Raw genomic sequence first — 16,572 nt, 5'->3', positions numbered from 1 at the left:
GGCTCCCCGCACCCAAAGCCTGGGGTCACAGCACCCCTCACCCAGAGCCTGGGGTCACAGCACCCCCCACCCAGACCCTGGGGTCACAGCACCCCGCACCCAGAGCCTGGTGTCACGGCTCCCCCCACCCAGAGCCTGGGGTCACGGCTCCCCCCACCCAGAGCCTGGGGTCACAGCTCCTCCCACCCAGAGCCGGGGTCACGGCACCTCCCGCCCAGAGCCTGGGGTCACGGCACCCCCCGCCCAGAGCCTGGGGTCACGGCTCCCCCCACCCAGAGCCTGGGGTCACGGCTCCCCCCACCCAGAGCCTGGGGTCACAGCACCCCCCACCCAGAGCCTGGGGTCACGGCTCCCCCCACCCAGAGCCTGGGGTCACAGCACCCCCCACCCAGAGCCTGGGGTCACGGCTCCCCCCACCCAGAGCCTGGGGTCACAGCACCCCCCACCCAGAGCCTGGGGTCACAGCACCCCGCACTACTACCCAGAGCCTGGGGTCACGGCTCCCCCCACCCAGAGCCTGGGGTCACAGCACCCGCACTACTACCCAGAGCCTGGGCTCATGGCCTCCCTCCCAGGACCTGGGGTCACAGCACCCCCCATTCAGGGGCTGGGGTCATGTGTCCCCCTGTGACATAGTGGGGGGGCGACTACCTTGTAACCGGGTGTTCCCACCTGGCTGTGTTGCTAAGTGTGATTCCCAATGGCTCGCTCCACATGTGTATTGGGCGTAGACACCTGAGCAGGTAACAGGCTGTGTCCAGAGGGAAAGACAAAAGGAGAGGCGGGAAGGGCCACCAGGCTGGGGGGAAGGGCCTGGGAGTTGGGGCAGTCTGGGCTGGGCTAGGAGGACTGAGGAGGTCTTAGACCAGTGGTCCCCAAACTTTCGTGGCTGCCGGGTGTCCGGGGGTGGGGCCGCTCACGCGCTGCGCTTCTGGGGCTGGGGCCACGAACGTGCCGTGCGCCCAGGGGTGGGGGCCGCCCACGCGCCCTGAGCCTAGGGCCAGCACCGCGCATGTGCTGCGTGCCCAGGGTAGGGGCCATGCTCCATGCGGCCAGGTGTGCCGCGCGACGGGGGTGGGGCCAGCCCAGATGTTTCGGCGGGCGCACATAAATGCCCCGGCAGGCGCCATGGCACCCATGGGCACCATGTTGGGGACCATTGTTTTAGACCAAGGAAGGGGGTAAAGCCCCTCCCCCCAAGAGGAATAAGGCTGCCTACCCTGGCTCTGGTGTTAACATTGATCCTAAGCTAGGCCGTGTCTCTAGGAACCAATAAACCTTCTACTCTACTGGCTGGCAGGGCTGGGGGCTCCCCGATGCACCGTCACACTGGTGTCAGCAGTGGGATGGACTGCGCCCAGTGAGGGGTGACCTAGAGGACTGGCCAGAAGGACCCCACAGTGCTCTGGTTGCTACCCTAGACAGAGCCAGCAAGGGGCTCGTGGCCCTGACCCAGGGGAGGGCTCCCTGCAGGGGGCGCAGGGTCCCATCCCAGCAGACACGGGGCCCAGCAGGGCTGGGATCCTGGACCCAGGTGGGGGGGGGGAACAGGTCCCTGTCCCTGCCCCAGCTGCCGAAGGCCTCGGTGCAGCAGATCCCTCCTTGCAGAAGCTGAGGACCATGCTGGCCTTAGTGCAGCTCGGCCCTGGGGGCGACTGCAGGCAGCGGTTCCTGTACCGGGAATGGCTCCCGCAGGGAAAGTGGGGTCGTGGGGGGTCCAGCGGCAGCTGGGGGTTCCCCAAACGTATCGCCCCAGGCTGTTGTACCTGGCCCAAGACGTCCCATTCTCTGACTGTGGCTGCTTCAGACCTTTTATTGGCTGGGGGTATTTGCAGCCGTGCAGAGGTGCGGCCGGGCCTGCGACTCCAGCCAGAGGGCGGAGAAAGCCCCAGACTGGGGGAAAGCTGCCTTGAGATGCCGGCCCATCGTAGAGGAGTCTTTCCAGAAGGCAGCAATAGATATAGTGGGGCCCATTGGCAGGGCGACCTGGACGGGGAAAAAATACATCCTGGTAGCGGTGGATTTTGCTGCCTGCTACCCTGAGGCCAGGGCTCTGCCCTCTAGCGAGGCAGACAGGGTGGCAGACACACTGTGGACATTTTCAGCAGGGTGGGGTTCCCCCAGGAGGTCCTCATGGACCAGGGGTCTGACTTCATGTCTACCCTGCTCAGATGCTTGCAGGAGAAGCATGGGATCTGGCTCTCGTGGGCCTTGGCATATGGCTCCCGGTCCAACGGGCAGGTGAGGTTCCAGGGGACCCTGGAGCAGATGCTGGAGGCCTTTATGCACCAGCACCCGCAGGACTGGGACGAGTCCCTGCCCCACCCGCTGTTTGCACACAGGGAGATGCCCCAAGTGTCCACTAGGTTCCCCCTGACTGAGCCATGGTGTGGAAGGGGGAGGGGACCCCTGGGCTTGCGGAGAGAGTCATGGTAGGGGGAGGCCTCCCCAAATGGAGAGTCGAGGGTGGAGGGTGTCCTGGTTTTCCAGGAAAGGCTCGCTGGGCTCATGGGCCCGGCCAGAGAGACCCTGGGCAGAGCCCAAGGGAAGCAGGAGAGCTGGTACGACCACAGAGAGTGGGTCCGCGCCGGACCCCCCAAAGTCGTCCAGCAGCCGAACTAGGTGGAGCCAGCTCCCGCAGGGCAGCGCCGTGGCCGGCCCGAGCAAAGGGGAGCGCCAGTATTACAGCTGATGTTTTACCCGGCGGGGGACCGACTTCCCCAGGCCATAGGCTGAGTGAGCCCGCTCAGTTTGCTCTCGGAGGGGTGTGACACAGCGGGGGGCTGTCTGCTCTGTGACCCGGGGTCCCCCTGCACCGTGAGGTGGGATTCCCACTGACTCACCCACTTGTGGATTGGCCCAGACACCTAGTCCCAGCCTGGGCCGATAAGAAGGCTCTTCCCAGGGAGAGACCAAGGAAGGGGGTAAAGCCTCTCCCCCTAAGCGGAATAAGGCTGCCTACCCTGGCTCCGGTGTTAACATTGACCCTAAGCTAGGCCGTGTCTCTAGGAACCAATAAACCTTCTACTCTACTGGCTGTCTGCGAGTCACATCTGGCTGCAGACAGGGGTGCAGGGTTGGGGGCTCCCCAATGCACCATCACACCCCCTACCCAGGGCCTGGGGTCACGGCACCCCACCCACTCAGGTCCTGGGGTCAGGGCACCCCACCCACCGAGGGCCTGGGGTCATGGCACCCCCGCCCAGTGGCATAGCGAGGGTGTTGTGCGCCCAGAGGCAGAATTTGCGCCCCCCAATCATTTTTGCCCACCTGGATACGCCCGAACGCGCGGGAAGCGAGGTGACTGACAGTGCATTCCTGCCAGCGTTCGCGCTGAACACAGGCAGCATAACTCAGCGCGTGCAGTCTCACATAACTAGCGTCCTATTTACTTTTGGAAGGTTTCGCTGAAACCTCTTCACAGTCGACTGTGGGAATACATCCAACACAGAAATAATCATACACAAGTTAACAACAGCATAACGTTTGGCAGCTAGATTGGCACCCCCTAGCATGGTGCCCGGGGGCACGTGCCCCCACCCTTTGTTACGCCACTGCCCCAGCCCAGGCACTGGGGTTACAGCCTCGCTCCACGGGTCTGGGGTCACTCCATGGGGCCTGTGTCAGTGGCATGGACAACCGGAAGTGGGTCTGTGGGGCCCAGGGTGGCAGGGACTGGGCCTGCCAGTGAGCAGCCGGGCGTGTTGTAGGAGGGTGTGACGTAGTGGGGGTACTTGCTGGGCTGTGGTGACCCCTGCTGTCCGGAGCAAGACCCAGCAGGGGAAACCTCACTATGCAAAGGAGATGCCAAACTTGTTGAACCAGACACCCCCCATGGAGAGGAACAAAGGAAGGTGGATGCTGCCCTGGCTGGGGGGCAGGGCTGGAGGAGAGTTAGTTAGTTCCTGGCTGGAAGGCAGGGAAGAGGGAGCTGGGGAGGGGGCTGGGACTCCCCTATCTCAAGGGGGGCACTGAGGCCTCTTAGCCCCAGTTCCTGTAACCAGATTACATCTGTGCTGCGCTGTGCTGGAGGAGCAATAAACAACCTCCATTCTACTGGCTGGTGAAGTCTGTTCATGCCAATTCGGGGGTGCAGGAGATGGGAAAATCCCGACGCGCCATCACAGGGGGGAATGAACAGGAAACCCCGGAACCCCCTTTGCACCCGGCCTCCCCCATGTCTGATCCTGCGATGCCTGGCCGCGTGCCGGGGGGAGACCTCTGCCCGTGCGCACTGAACGAGCAGGGTCCCATCGCTCTGGGCCCTTTTCTCTAGGGCTGCCCAGTGTCGCTTTCCATAGCAGCTCCCCATGCCCTGCCATGGGGCCAGAGCCGGGGCCTGGGGCGCCCAGCCCAGAGGGAGCCCTGGCTCCCTGCAGATGGCTCCCCACCTGACATAGCCCATGGGCAATGGGGCACTAGCCAGGCAAGGGGGGACAGGACTGGGAGATGCTGCGTCTCACCCCCCAGCAAGTGGCAAGGCCGGAGGGAAGGAAAGGGGCCTGCCCAGAACCCAAGGAGCGCCCTGATCCCATAGCAATGCAGCAGCACCAGGAGGCCACAGCCTGGGCCAAGGCAGGGTTGCCTCCGGTGCCAGGCAGCGCCCGCCTCTTACTCCCCCGGCTTTGCTGCTTCCTCCAGACTCGCTCCCAAGATGCTTTCTCCCACGGGGTGGTTCCCAGGAGAGGAGGCTGGCACCCCACCCCCGGGCTGGGCAGCCGGCGCCAGGGCACGGGGCCAGACAAGCCAGCACCGAGTTCAGCGCCGACTGACTCCGGGCCCAGCTCCTTGCCTTTGCCAGCACCCATTTCGGGGCATGGCCTCCAGACCTTGGGCCTAGCCAAACGTGCCATCTCTGGGGCCCGGCTCTGCTTCTCCTGCAGCTCTGGGACTCCCGGGGAACCCACATGGCCGGACCCAAACGGCACCAAGGCATGGAACAGTGGGGTGTCTACAGTGGGTGTGAGGGGGAGGGGCGCTGGCGTGGGGTGTCTATGGTGGATGTGGGGGGAGGTGCTGCCGTGGGGGCGGGGCACTGGCCTGGGTGTGAGGGGGAGGGGCTCTGTTCCCAGACCTGGCACAGACTCGTGTAGCCACTGCCCCATGGCCCTGCCCCCCTGTGCGGGGAACCCCTCGAGCAGCCCGGGGCTCTGCGTGTGCCAAGGCCCAGCCCCGCTCGCCCTCCCTGCCATGGAAGGCCAAGGCCAGGACCGGGGGCAGGGGTGGTGGAAGCCCCTTGCCCAGGGTTGGCTCATCCACGTAGGCGAACTAGGCAGTCGCTTAGGGCACCAAGCTAAATTCGGCACCGAATGGTGGCGCAATATCATGGAGGGGTTTGGAGGGGGGGGCGCCGATCACATGGCTCGCCCAGGGCGCCAGGTGCTGGCAGCGAGTCTAGGGCCGCCCCTCTGCCCTGGCCTCTCCTCTTCTGGGCCGGTCCTGGAGCCAGAGCTCTGCCGAGGCCTGGCTGGTGGGGAGGGGACCATTCCCAGCGAGCGTCAGTGGGGCAGGGGGACTCTCCTGGCACAGGGGCCCGCAGCCTGCATCTGCCCCCAGCGGCCCCGGGGAGAAGCATTTGGCCACGCCCAGATGCTTAGAGCCGGCCCCACGGTCCATGGGGGGCCCCCTCCCGCAGTGGCCGGGCAGAGCCAGGCTCCCGAGGCGGAGAGGGCAACCCCAGCACCTAGCTATGACACGGGGCACCAAGCCAAGCCGGGGGCTGCGCCCGGAAACCCGGCGGACCCAAGAGCCCAGCGGGCTGGCGAAGCAGCCGCCCGCAGCCGGGCCTCCCGGGATCTGCCCCGGGCTGGCTCTGCGCCGTAGCCCCGCGCCCGACGGGCTGGGAGCACAGAGCCGGGTCTGCGGCGGCGCCACGCGGGGCTCTGCGGTCGTGCCCCAGCCGCAGGCGCCTTTTCACGTTCAAAGGCCACTGAACTCCCCGGCTGAAAAGCGCCGGGCTGCCCGGGACGCGCACGCACCTGAGCGGGGCCCCTGGCGACGCCGGCTCCAAAGACGCGCGCGAAAGGCGCCGCCGCCCGGGGCCAGAGAGCCGGGAGCGCGCTGCTGTGATTCCTCACCCCGGCGAGCGCCAGCCCGGCCCCGCTGTCCCTGCTCAGTCCCGCCCGCGGCGCTGCCGGCCGCTGGTCCCGAGTTCCCCTGGCGATGGGCGCCGGGCGCCGGCTTGGAGCGCTCGCTGGTCCGACTCGCGCCGGGCAGGCAGCGGGGCGCACGGCGTTGGGGGCCGGGGCTCGTAGTCCAAGCGCCCCGGCCAAGGGAGGACGTGGCCGGACACACCCAGGGACACGGGCAAAGCGCTCACGTCGGGAGGAGCAGGCGTGTCGCTCAGTGCGCCTGGGGCGCGACGGGCGAAGGAGTCGTTCCGCGGAAAGGGGGCCGGGCTCAAACCGGAGTGGAACCTCTTCTGCCCCGTCTGAACAGGAGCGCGGCGCCCCAGCCGTGGGCGCTTCCTTGAGGCCAAATTGGAGAAAGCCCCGAGAAGAGCCGCTCGCTGCTGGGAACGGCGCCTCACCGGAGAAGACTGAACCGCCCTGGAAGGGAGATGGGGCGGGGGGCCGCTAATCACCGTCCAGTCTGCCAAAGGGCGTTAGGAAGAGGGGGCGGACAGGCGGGTCTCCTGAGCCCCTGGGCGCAAGGGGAAGCAATGGGTTTGCGCGGGGGGGTGGGCATCGGGACCCCCACACACACACATCTGTCAGGGGAGCCAGAGCCGTGGAAGCTCCGTCCCTGCAGGTTCCTAAGAGCAGGCTGGGCAAACACCTGCCAGGAAGGGTCACTTGGCCCTGCCTTGGCGCCAGGTCCCTTCCAGCCCGACACCTTCACGGGCCCGTGATTCTGGGCCGCCGCGGATGCGCTCCCGCCTTGCTGACCACCGGCGGCACGGTCCGCCTGGCTCCTCCCGCGACGGCCCGAGTGGTGCAGCGGCCAGGAGGACAGACTCTCTGCCCGTCTAGTTCCCAGGCCCGAGACTGAGCAGCCCTTCTGCGGGGGCAGGTGGCAGCAGGAGTCCCGCGGCGACAGAGCCGAGAAGCAGCCCTGGGGTGGCCCGGACCCAGCCAGGTGCCTCTGCGCCCTTGGGCCTCGCCGGGAAGCTGGTCGGACCCAGCAGCTGCGCCCAAGGCCCTGCCACGTTCCACACCTCCGGACCGGAGGGGACGGGCCGACGCGAGCCCTGGCAGCCCCGGGTGCGGGTGGACGGCTACCTCCCACTCCGCAACACGCACGCCTCCAACAAAACCGCAGCGGCCGCCCGCTGCCAACATCTAACTGGGTGGGTGCCCCGTGCCAAAGGCCCCCCGGCCTGCCCCGTGCGCGGGGGGCGCAGGGCTGCGGGCCGCGCTCCCTCTGCGCGCCGTCGGGACACCGTTACCAGGCGCACAGCACCACCTCCTGCAGGGTTTTGCGCAGCTCCCGGCTCCGGAAGGCGTAGATGAGCGGGTCGATGACGGAGTTGCAGATGATGAGGATGAGGAAGAGGTTGAAGTAGTTGAAGAAGCAGGCGCAGAAGGGGCTCTTGGGGCAGGTGACGATCAGCGTGAGGTGCAGGAAGAAGGGGCCCCAGCAGACGAAGAAGACCCCCAGCAGGAGGGTGAGGGTGACGGCGCCCCGCATGCTGGTGGCCGGGGAGGCAGCGCGCTTCTTGCGCTGGCGGGAGATGCGCTTGGCGTGGCGGTGCGCCAGGGCGAACATGTGGATGTAGAGGCCCAGCATGAGCAGCAGCATGAAGGCGAAGAAGCCCACGAGGCAGAGGATGACGGCGCTGTGCTTGTAGTAGGCGATGAAGACGCTGCTGGAGACGGTGCTGGCCACCCAGATGCCCGCGATGGCGGCGCCGGCCCGCCGCATGGTCATGATGCTGTGGTAGCGCAGGGCGTAGAAGATGGTGACGTACCGGTCCACGGCGATGGCCCCCAGGAAGGCGAGCGACGAGACCACGGAGCTGCAGATGAGCATGTCGATGACGTTGTCCATCTGGCGGAGCGCGCCGGGCGACATGACCAGCGCCCCGTGCTCCAGCAGCAGCATGAAGAGCGTCTCGGCCAGGTTGCTGACGCTCACCAGCAGGTCGGACACGGCCAGGCAGCAGATGAAGAAGTACATGGGCGAGTGCAGGTTCCGGTTCTTCAGGATGGCCGCCACCACCAGCACGTTCTCCACCAGGCTGGCGAAGCCCAGCGCCAGGAAGAGCTCGTTGGGGATGGCGAGGCCCCGGCACCAGGCGCTGCTCCCCACGCCCGTGGCGTTGCTGCCGTTGCTGGCGGCCGTGGCGTTCAGGGAGCCGAGCAGCGTGTGCAGCGCGGGCGGGGTGGGCATCGCGGCAGCTTCGGGGGGCGCTGCTGGGGCAGGCGCGCGGGGCTGGGCAGAGGCGGTTCGGCCCCCTTCAGGGAGCGAGTCTGGGGGGAACCGTCCGCCGCGCAGCAGCCCGGGAAGCGGCACTCACAGTCCATGGGGGGGGAGGGGGCGGGAACTCGCGCAGGGCCGGGCCGGGGGGTGCCCCGGGCCCCAGAGATCAAAGCCGCCTCCCGGGAACTTGCTGCCTTCGGAGAGGGAAGGCCCCGCGGGGCTGGACGGCTGAAATGCTCGTGCGCGTCCGCGCGCTGCTTCCCAGGGGCGTCCGGGTCTCTGGACACAGCCACGTGCGGAGCTGGAGACGCGCGCTCCGGCCCCTCTCTCCTGCGCTCAGGGTCAGGGTCCCTCGCTGGAGACGCGCGCTCCGGCCCCGCTCTCCTGCGCTCAGGGTCAGGGTCCCTCGCTGGAGACGCGCGCTCCGGCCCCTCTCTCCTGCGCTCAGGGTCAGGGTCCCTCGCTGGAGACGCGCGCTCCGGCCCCACTCTCCTGCGCTCAGGGTCAGGGTCCCTCGGTGGAGACGCGCGCTCCGGCCCCGCTCTCCTGCGCTCAGGGTCAGGGTCCCTCGCTGGAGACGCGCGCTCCGGCCCCGCTCTCCTGCGCTCAGGGTCAGGGTCCCTCGCCTTCTGCGTCCGCGCCTGGAAGAGGAAGGGAATCCCTTTGGTGCGGTGCGCTGCGCCCAGCCCCTCCCCAGCTCCACTCGCGGCCCCGCCGCCCTATTTATCCCCGGCCCGGAGGAATCGATTCGCTGGAGCGTCCGAGGAAGAAAGGGCCCTTTCTCTTCCCCACTTCCAAGGCCCTTTGCTCGGCTCCTCCTTCAAAGGAGGGTGGCCGGCCACATGACAGCCTCGCCGGCACCGCGCCGCGGAGAGGCCGCTGCAGGAGGGCTCACGAAACACCCCCGAGCGCCTGCATGATGGGACCCCTCTACCAGGGCCCTGTGACCCAGCCCCCGGCCTGCTCCTCCCTGGGCAAGTGGGGATAAGGGCTGGAAACGGCCTTCGAGCAGTGCCACTGTGGGCGGCTACCACGCGGGCACCTTCCTCTGGGCCTGCTCAGTGCAGACACCCGGTGGGTACCACGCGGGCCCCCTCCTCAGAGCCGCTTGCCTCTGGGGCTGCTGGCCACACACTTGGTAGGTACCACCAGGCACCTTCCTCTGGGCCTGCTCAATGCAGACACCCGGATACCACGGGCCCCCTCCTCCAGGGCGCTCGCTGCAGACCCCCACCCCCATTTCGTTCAGCCCAGCTGGTCTCTGCCCCACCGAAGAGGCGGCGGACGAGCTGAAGGGCCGGATTTCTTCCGGACGGTGCCAACGGGGTCAGGCACAGGGCAGCCCCCCGGGGCTCAGGACTCAGCGCACGGCGGGCTGGGCTGGCGCGCAGGTGAGCGCGGTCTATAAAAAGCTCCTTGTCTGCCGAGCGGCGCTGGCCCCCCGCACGGGCCCGGCGGGGGGTTCGGTCAGGGCCCAGCACGGACTCTGGCTCAGGCCCCCGCTTTATTGACGTGTGAGTCACGGCTCCCGCCCCGCCCCGCCGCCTCCAGCCCGGCAGCCTGCGCAGGCCGGGCGAGGCGCGCTGGGCTCTGCCGTCCATGGGCGCAGGGAAAGTGAATTTGCCCCTTCGGAGAGCACGCGAGCCAGGCCAGCTTGTGAACCCAGCGGCCCGCCGGCTGGCGAGGGCAGCGCGTCCCCCGACGCACCGCCAGGCTGGAGGTGCTGGGCAGGGCGCATGGAACCGGGCGCGCCTGGGGACCGGCCCGTTGGCCGAGAACAGCCCCCTCCCCGCGCTCTGGCTGTCCCTGGCCTCCGGCTCCGGGAAGCTGGAACGGGCCCGAAGGGAGATCGCTCCATAAACTGCCCGGTCTGCTCCTTCCCTCCGGGCCCCCTGGCCGCTGTCGGCAGGCAGGGCGCTGCGCCCAGGGACCACCGGTCTGCCCCAGCGGGGCCGCTCTGAGGTGCCCCACCGCCCGGGCGCCCTAGCAAGGGGCAGGCGGACTGGGGGCAGGGTCGTTAAAGGGCCTGGGAGCCCCGCCTCGAGCTGCCTCCCTGCTGTCCTGGCGCGGGTGACAAAGGCGCAAGGACCCCTGGCTCTCGGCCCGGGTGGGCGCCCGCGCCCCTTCTGAATCCGCAGCCCCCCAAGCCTGGCGGGCCCGGCAGCGCGGCGAGGAAGGGCAGGAGGCCGGTGGTGCTGGCAGGTGCGGCGGCGTGCGCCCTGTGGCTGCGGGCAGCGGGGAAGGGAGCGTCTCCGCGCAGGGCGCCCCGTGCGCGCCAGGAAAGCCGCAGCAGAGACCAGCGCCCCGCGGGCGGCAGCGGGCACCGCCCACTGCCAAGGACAGTCCGGCCAGGCGCTCGGGTGGCAGCGGCCTGGGCGCAACAGGCAGGGGCTGCCCGGGCGGCAGGGACGAGCTTTGCAGCCAACGGGGGGCACCGGACAGGCCGGGCACGTCCCGGAGCCCCGTCCCGCCAGCGGGCAAAGCCGCCGAGCTCCCCACAAACCCTGCAGGAGCCTGCCCAGGCCCGGCCCCCTGGTCCCCGGGCCCTCGCCCTGTGAGGAGCCATAAGAACATAAGAACGGCCGACTGGGTGAGACCAAAGGTCCATCCAGCCCAGTGTCCTGTCTGCCGACAGTGGCCCCAGAGAGGGTGGACTGAAGACAATGATCAAGCGATTTGTCTCCTGCCATCCCTCTCCAGCCTCTGACAGACAGAGGCCAAGGACACCATTTTATCCCCTGGCTAATAGGTTTTATGGACCTAACCTCCATGAAATTATCTAGCTTCTCTTTAAACTCTGTTATAGTCCTAGCCTTCACAGCCTCCTCTGGCAAGGAGTTCCACAGGTTGACAACACGCTGTCTGAGGAAGAACTTTCTTTTATTAGTTTTAAACCTGCTCCCCATTAATTTCATTTGGTGTCCTCTAGTTCTTCTAGAGCCGGTGCCTTCTTGCCTGCGCTAGCCCAGGTCAGATGACTGCTCCCCAAGGGCATTTACAGCGCTGCCCAGCCTGCTAGCCAGGCCTGAGTGGGGGCACCAGCGGGAGCTGCAAGGAGGCCAGGCCAGGCAGGAGCCCTGGGAACGTGCCCAGAGCCAGGGCCCGGTCCCAGAGCATCCAGGCCAGAACCAAAGCAGTCTCCCCCCACGCCATCCCAGCTAGACCCCCCCTCCTGGCCGGGCCTGATTTCCAGCCGCCCCCTCTGCATCATTTCCTGGCAGCTGCCGGGGGAGCCACCCAAGGCTGCAGCTGGGCCCGATCCAGACCCCGGCAGGGCACTGGGAGGAGCAGGAGCTCTGCCCCCAGGCGCTGGTCCGAGGCAGGCGGGGCACAGATGGCTTCCAAGTAGGGCACAGGCCATGCGGGAGCCGGGGGGTGGAGGCGGCTTCTTAGCACTTGAATGGCTCGTTCACCCCCCCTCACAGCCCAACCGCCCTTCTCCCAGGGAGGGACCCGATCCTGGAGCCCCGCAGCCTCAGGAGGGGGAGGTCAGAGTGGTAGCGGCCCCCACTGGTTAGGGCTCAGTTGCGCTGTCCCTGTGGCCCATGGCTGCCAGGCCTCACCCTGCCCCAGCTCACCTGCACTACCGCAGGGGTCCCCAACCCTCCCCCCAGCAGCCACCATATGCCACCCTCCTGCTGGGAGTGGGCTCTGAGCATCGCACGTAGCACGTCTGTGCCCGCGTCTCCCCCCCAGCCACACCCCACACGGGGCTGCCCACTCGGAGAATGGGCTCCCAGGGATAAGGCTCTGGCATGGGGCCTGCGCGCCAGGGGCAGGTAAGGTTACCCAGGCAATCTGAGTGCTGTTGTTTCCAGGATCATTATCAGCGCTCACCCCCCCGCCTGCCCTCCCAACACCAAGGGCAGCTTAAAGCCCAGTGGAGAACGTGCCCACTGGCTCTGTCCTGCCCTTCCTTTGCCAACGCCCGCCACAGCGAGAGCGAGAGCTAGCAAAGGACACCGCGGAAAATACGGCCCGGCCCTCCCCGCCTCTTAGCCCTGCCATGGCCCTACCCTCCTGTTTCCATTCTCGGCCCTGCCACCCACAACCCATGGGTCCACTGCCCTCCAGCTGCCCCTACCCACAGCTCGAGTAGCCCCAGATCCCCCCCACTTCCCAAGCTCAGCGCCTGGGAAGCTGGAGTCCTTTGCTTGCTCCCCAAACCCCCCGCTGCATGGCCACCCCAGCCCGGGGCTCTTCCTGCTGCAGCAAGCCAAGCAGGAGCTCCCGTCCACCCGGCCCTGCACCGCTCAATCCTCCCAGGGCGCGGGATAAAGGCGAGTGTGTCTGGGCGGGGGCGGACGTGGCCCAGCTGACTGTCATGTGCCTTTGGGTTCTTGTTGATGCCGCGAGCTGCAAATCCACCAGGGAGGAATTGAAATATTATCCAGCGGCTGATTCTTGCTGCAGCTCCCAGCCTGTGGTGTCCGCCTCCTCCCCGCAGCCCTCTCTGGGCACAGCCATGGTGCACGGCCAGATTGGCACGCAAGGCTCCAGGGGCAGTGCTGCTCAGGCCCTGCTCCGTGCCTCAGTTTCCCCCCCCCAACATGGGGGAAAACGTTGTGACGTGCTTCCAGGCCCTCCAGCAGCAGGTACCAGAGAGGGCAGGGAGCGGAAATCAGTGGCCCAGAGTTCACAAGCATCGTGCGAGTTCTGGCAGTGCCATTGGCTCTGGCCACGGCCGCAGCCCCCCAGCCCCTTCCCAACTGCAGGTCCCTCTTTGGGTCATGCACGAGGTGGGTGCCTGACAGCTCCTGCCAGTCTGGGGGAAAGGGAGAGCCACCCCCAGTCCTTACGTGAGATGCCACTGTGACGTAGTGGGGGTACCTGCTGGCTCTGGGGTAACCCCCACTGGCTGCCGTGGGTACCACGACCCAGCAAAACAGGATGAGTCACTATGCAAACCAGTGGCCAGACACCCCCCATGGAGAGGAACAAAGGAAGGTGGATGCTGCCCTGGCTGGGGGGCAGGGCTGGAAGAGGGTTAGTTAGTTGCTGGCTGTCTGGGAGCATGGAGGAGACAGGCTAGGGAAAGGGGCTGGAGTTTAGGGGCCCAGTCTCCCCCATCTCAAGGGGGCCTGAGGCATCCTAGCCCAGCTCTGTGACCAGATTCCATCTGTGCTGCGCTGTGCTGGAGAAGCAATAAACCACCCTCTATTCCACTGGCTGGTGCAGTCTGTTTGTGCCATTTCGGGGTGCAGGAGATGGGGAACCCCCAACGCGCCGTCACAGCCACCTACCAGGCGTGCCTTGTCCAAGCCATTTTCACCCCAAGCTGCACCCAGTAGCCACTGGCCAACCCAACCTACTGGTCTGGGGGAGAGCCGCTCCCATGACAGCTGCCCAAGGGAAAGCCAGGCCGGGGGGTAGGGGAGGAGCTGGAGAGGAGGGGCAGAGATGAACTCCCGCCCCCTGGATAACCTCCTGGGGGGTCCCACACCCCTTGGGGCTGGTTTGGGCTTCCCAGGAAGAGACGCAGAACTGGGGCTGGCCAGAGCGAGGAAGGGACCTGGAGAAGGGATTGAAGCCAAGGGGGAAACGCCTTGCCCCCTCACTGTTCCGCACCAGCGCAGCGCGATGCCGTGCTAGTGGGGGCAGGGGCCCAGGAGAGCGCGGGCTACGAACAGCCCGTCTGCACCTTCAGCGAGTGTGAACAAGAGCCACTTGGCTGCAGAGGGCCTGCTGCTCCGCCTGGCCGTGCTGCACAGACACCCCAATGTTTCCCAGCATGTGGGGGCCCCCAAACCCGGAGGGGGGGAATAATGGGCCTTTCCCTCCTCCAGCATGGGCCACATGGGCACAACGTGAGCAGCCTCGTCTCGCCTCCCCCGCAGACACGGCCCCCCCCCAAACACCCTGCGGTCTGGACACGGGGCTTGGTCAGGCAAAGCCTGGAGGAGTCTGGGACATGGGGTCCAGTAGCGTCAGCCACTCAGCGCTGAGATGGGAGACCTGAGGCTAGCAAGGAGCAGGGCCCGGCCAGCAGGTTGTAACTGGTCCCAGCGGGGGGCTGTCCACCCTGGCCCTGGATCCTGGCTGGGTTTGCATTCACGGGTTGCCGTGTTGTGCTGTGGGCGACCCCTACTGGCCTATGCTGGTCTGGAGACTCCGGCTGTGTCTACACTGGTAAGTTTTTCCGCAAAATCATCTGCTTTTCTGGAAAAACTTGCCAGCTGTCTACACCGGCCGCTTGAATTTCCACAAAAGCACTGACGATCTCATGTAAGATTGTCAGGGCTGTTGCGGAAATACTGTGCTGCTCCCGTTCGGGCAAACGTCTTTTTTCGAAAAACTTTTGCGCAAAAGGGCCAGTGTAGACAGCAGAGATTTGTTTTCCGCAAAGAAGCCCCGATGGCGAAAATGGCGATCGGGGCTTTTTTGCGGAAAACCACGTCTAGATTGGCCACAGACGCTTTTCCCCAAAAAGTGCTTTTGCAGAAAAGCGTCCTGCCAATCTAGACGCGCTTTTCCGAAAATGCTTTGAACGGAAAACTTTTCCATTACTAGCATTTCTGGAAAATCACGCCAGTGTAGACATAGCCTCTGCGTGTCTGTGTGCGCTGCCCAGCGGGGATGGTCCCAGAGGGGAGGCACCTAGCCCGGGCCTAGCAACTGCACACCGGACCGGGGAGTCTGAACAAAGGAAGTGGTGTGGCTGCCCCCAGGGAGGAGTGTTGTGTGGCTGGGAGAAGCATGAAGGAAACAGAGTAAGTCCAGACAGGGGGGTTCAGGGGCCTGTGGACCCCTCCCCCCAAGAGAACTAAGGCTCTGCCACGGCTTCTGTGGCAACATTGAGCCTACGCTGCGCTGCGTCTCTGAGAAGCAAGGAACCTTCTATTCTATGGCCTGACAGTCACATCTGGCTGCGGACACGGGTGCAGGGCCGGGGTTTTAACGTAAGAGCGGCCAGACTGGCTCAGATGAAAGGTCCATCCGGCCCAGTGTGCTGTCTCCCACAGCGGCCAAGGCCAGGTGCGCCCAAAGGGAAGGGTCAGAACAGGGAACCGTCAAGTGGCCCATTCGCAGCTTCTGACAAACAGGGTAGGGTCACCATCCCCACCCATCCTGGTTCCCAACCTCCAGGAATCTATCTAGCTCTTTTTTTAACCTTGTTGAAGTCCTCGCCTTCACCACATCCTTCGGCAAGGAGTTCCACAGGTTGGCTGTGCGCTGCATGTCGCAAGTGTCTGAGACTTTGGGAAGTTTGGTTACAATGCTCTGTACCAGCCGCAGGGGAAGGACCCTGTGCAGCTATTTAAACAGCCCAGAATGCACAGCGCCCATGGAGAGGGGGCAGAGCAGCGAGGGTGGGAATGAGCCTTACAGAGGCCAGAGGAGGCTGAATGGGAGGAGACCAAGGCACGTAGCGATGCCCTTGGGGCAGCCCATGCCCCACCGGTGATGCTGGCGCCCTCCTCCATCATGGCCTGAGTGTGTGTGAACGGCCACGGGGTGCCTGCCCCACTGAGCATTGCTGTCTTGAAGCAAGGCCGGTTGTGTCGCTCACGAGGCACCCGGGGCCTTGCTGCAGTGCTTCCGGGGAAGGGAAACAATGGAGCGGACCCAGCCCTGGGCAGCGCAAAGCCGTGTGCCTGGCTTGACACTTCTGGGCAGGTGTGAGCGGGGGGGGGGGGGGGGGGGGGGGGGGGTGCTGTGGGCCCAGGCAGAGTGAAGCGCCTGCCTGGATCCTGGCACGACAGGAGTTAACAGGCCGCAGCTCTCACTTGGTTAATTCCCTCGGCCCCACTCAGCCCAGACGCTGCTCACGTGAGTCCGATTAGCCGGCTGGCCGGGGCACCGTGCGCCGAGCGGCACAGAGATGAAAGCAGAGCAGGGGACGGGGCAGGCGTGTCTGCCTCCCCGCCCAGGGCAGGGTGGCCTCATTCGGCAGCTTGCATCCCTCCCCTCGTGGGGCTGTGCTGGGCGCCTCCCTGCCCTCCATCCCATGGGGCTTTTCCCTGACCCACTTTACAGTCACGCACTGAAGGATGAACAGGGCCCCTTCCTCCCACCCTGTCCAGGGGGGTGGCCACCGCTGCGCCTGCCTGTCTGCAGCACTAGAGCCACCAGGCTGCCCCAGGGGGTGGAAGGATCTGGCTCAGCCTGCATCAATGCCACGAGGCCTTTCGGGGAGGTACTGCTCTGCCCCCCTCCAGCAACCCAGGGCCATGGGGATCTTGCCCATGCAGGCCGGGAGGGTGTGGGGGG

The 16,572-nt window shown here is 66.3% G+C and overlaps 1 protein-coding gene across 1 annotated transcript; it reads right to left on the bottom strand.

Moving 5' to 3' along the window:
• Positions 1 to 546: 546 nt before the first annotated feature.
• MC1R (melanocortin 1 receptor) lies at positions 547 to 9,128 on the bottom strand. The gene has a single exon (XM_089781568.1). The coding sequence runs from the start codon at positions 8,329 to 8,331 to the stop codon at positions 7,384 to 7,386; it is 948 nt and encodes a 315-aa protein (XP_089637694.1). The 5' UTR covers positions 8,332 to 9,128; the 3' UTR covers positions 547 to 7,383.
• Between the last annotated feature and the right edge of the window lie 7,444 nt (positions 9,129 to 16,572).

Source organism: Pelodiscus sinensis, chromosome 12, assembly GCF_052426305.1.
Source record: "Pelodiscus sinensis isolate ZL-2025 chromosome 12, ASM5242630v1, whole genome shotgun sequence".
Classification (NCBI taxonomy): Eukaryota; Metazoa; Chordata; order Testudines; family Trionychidae; genus Pelodiscus; species Pelodiscus sinensis.
Note: the sequence above shows the minus strand (reverse complement) of the source record. Positions and strands in the feature narration are given on the sequence as shown.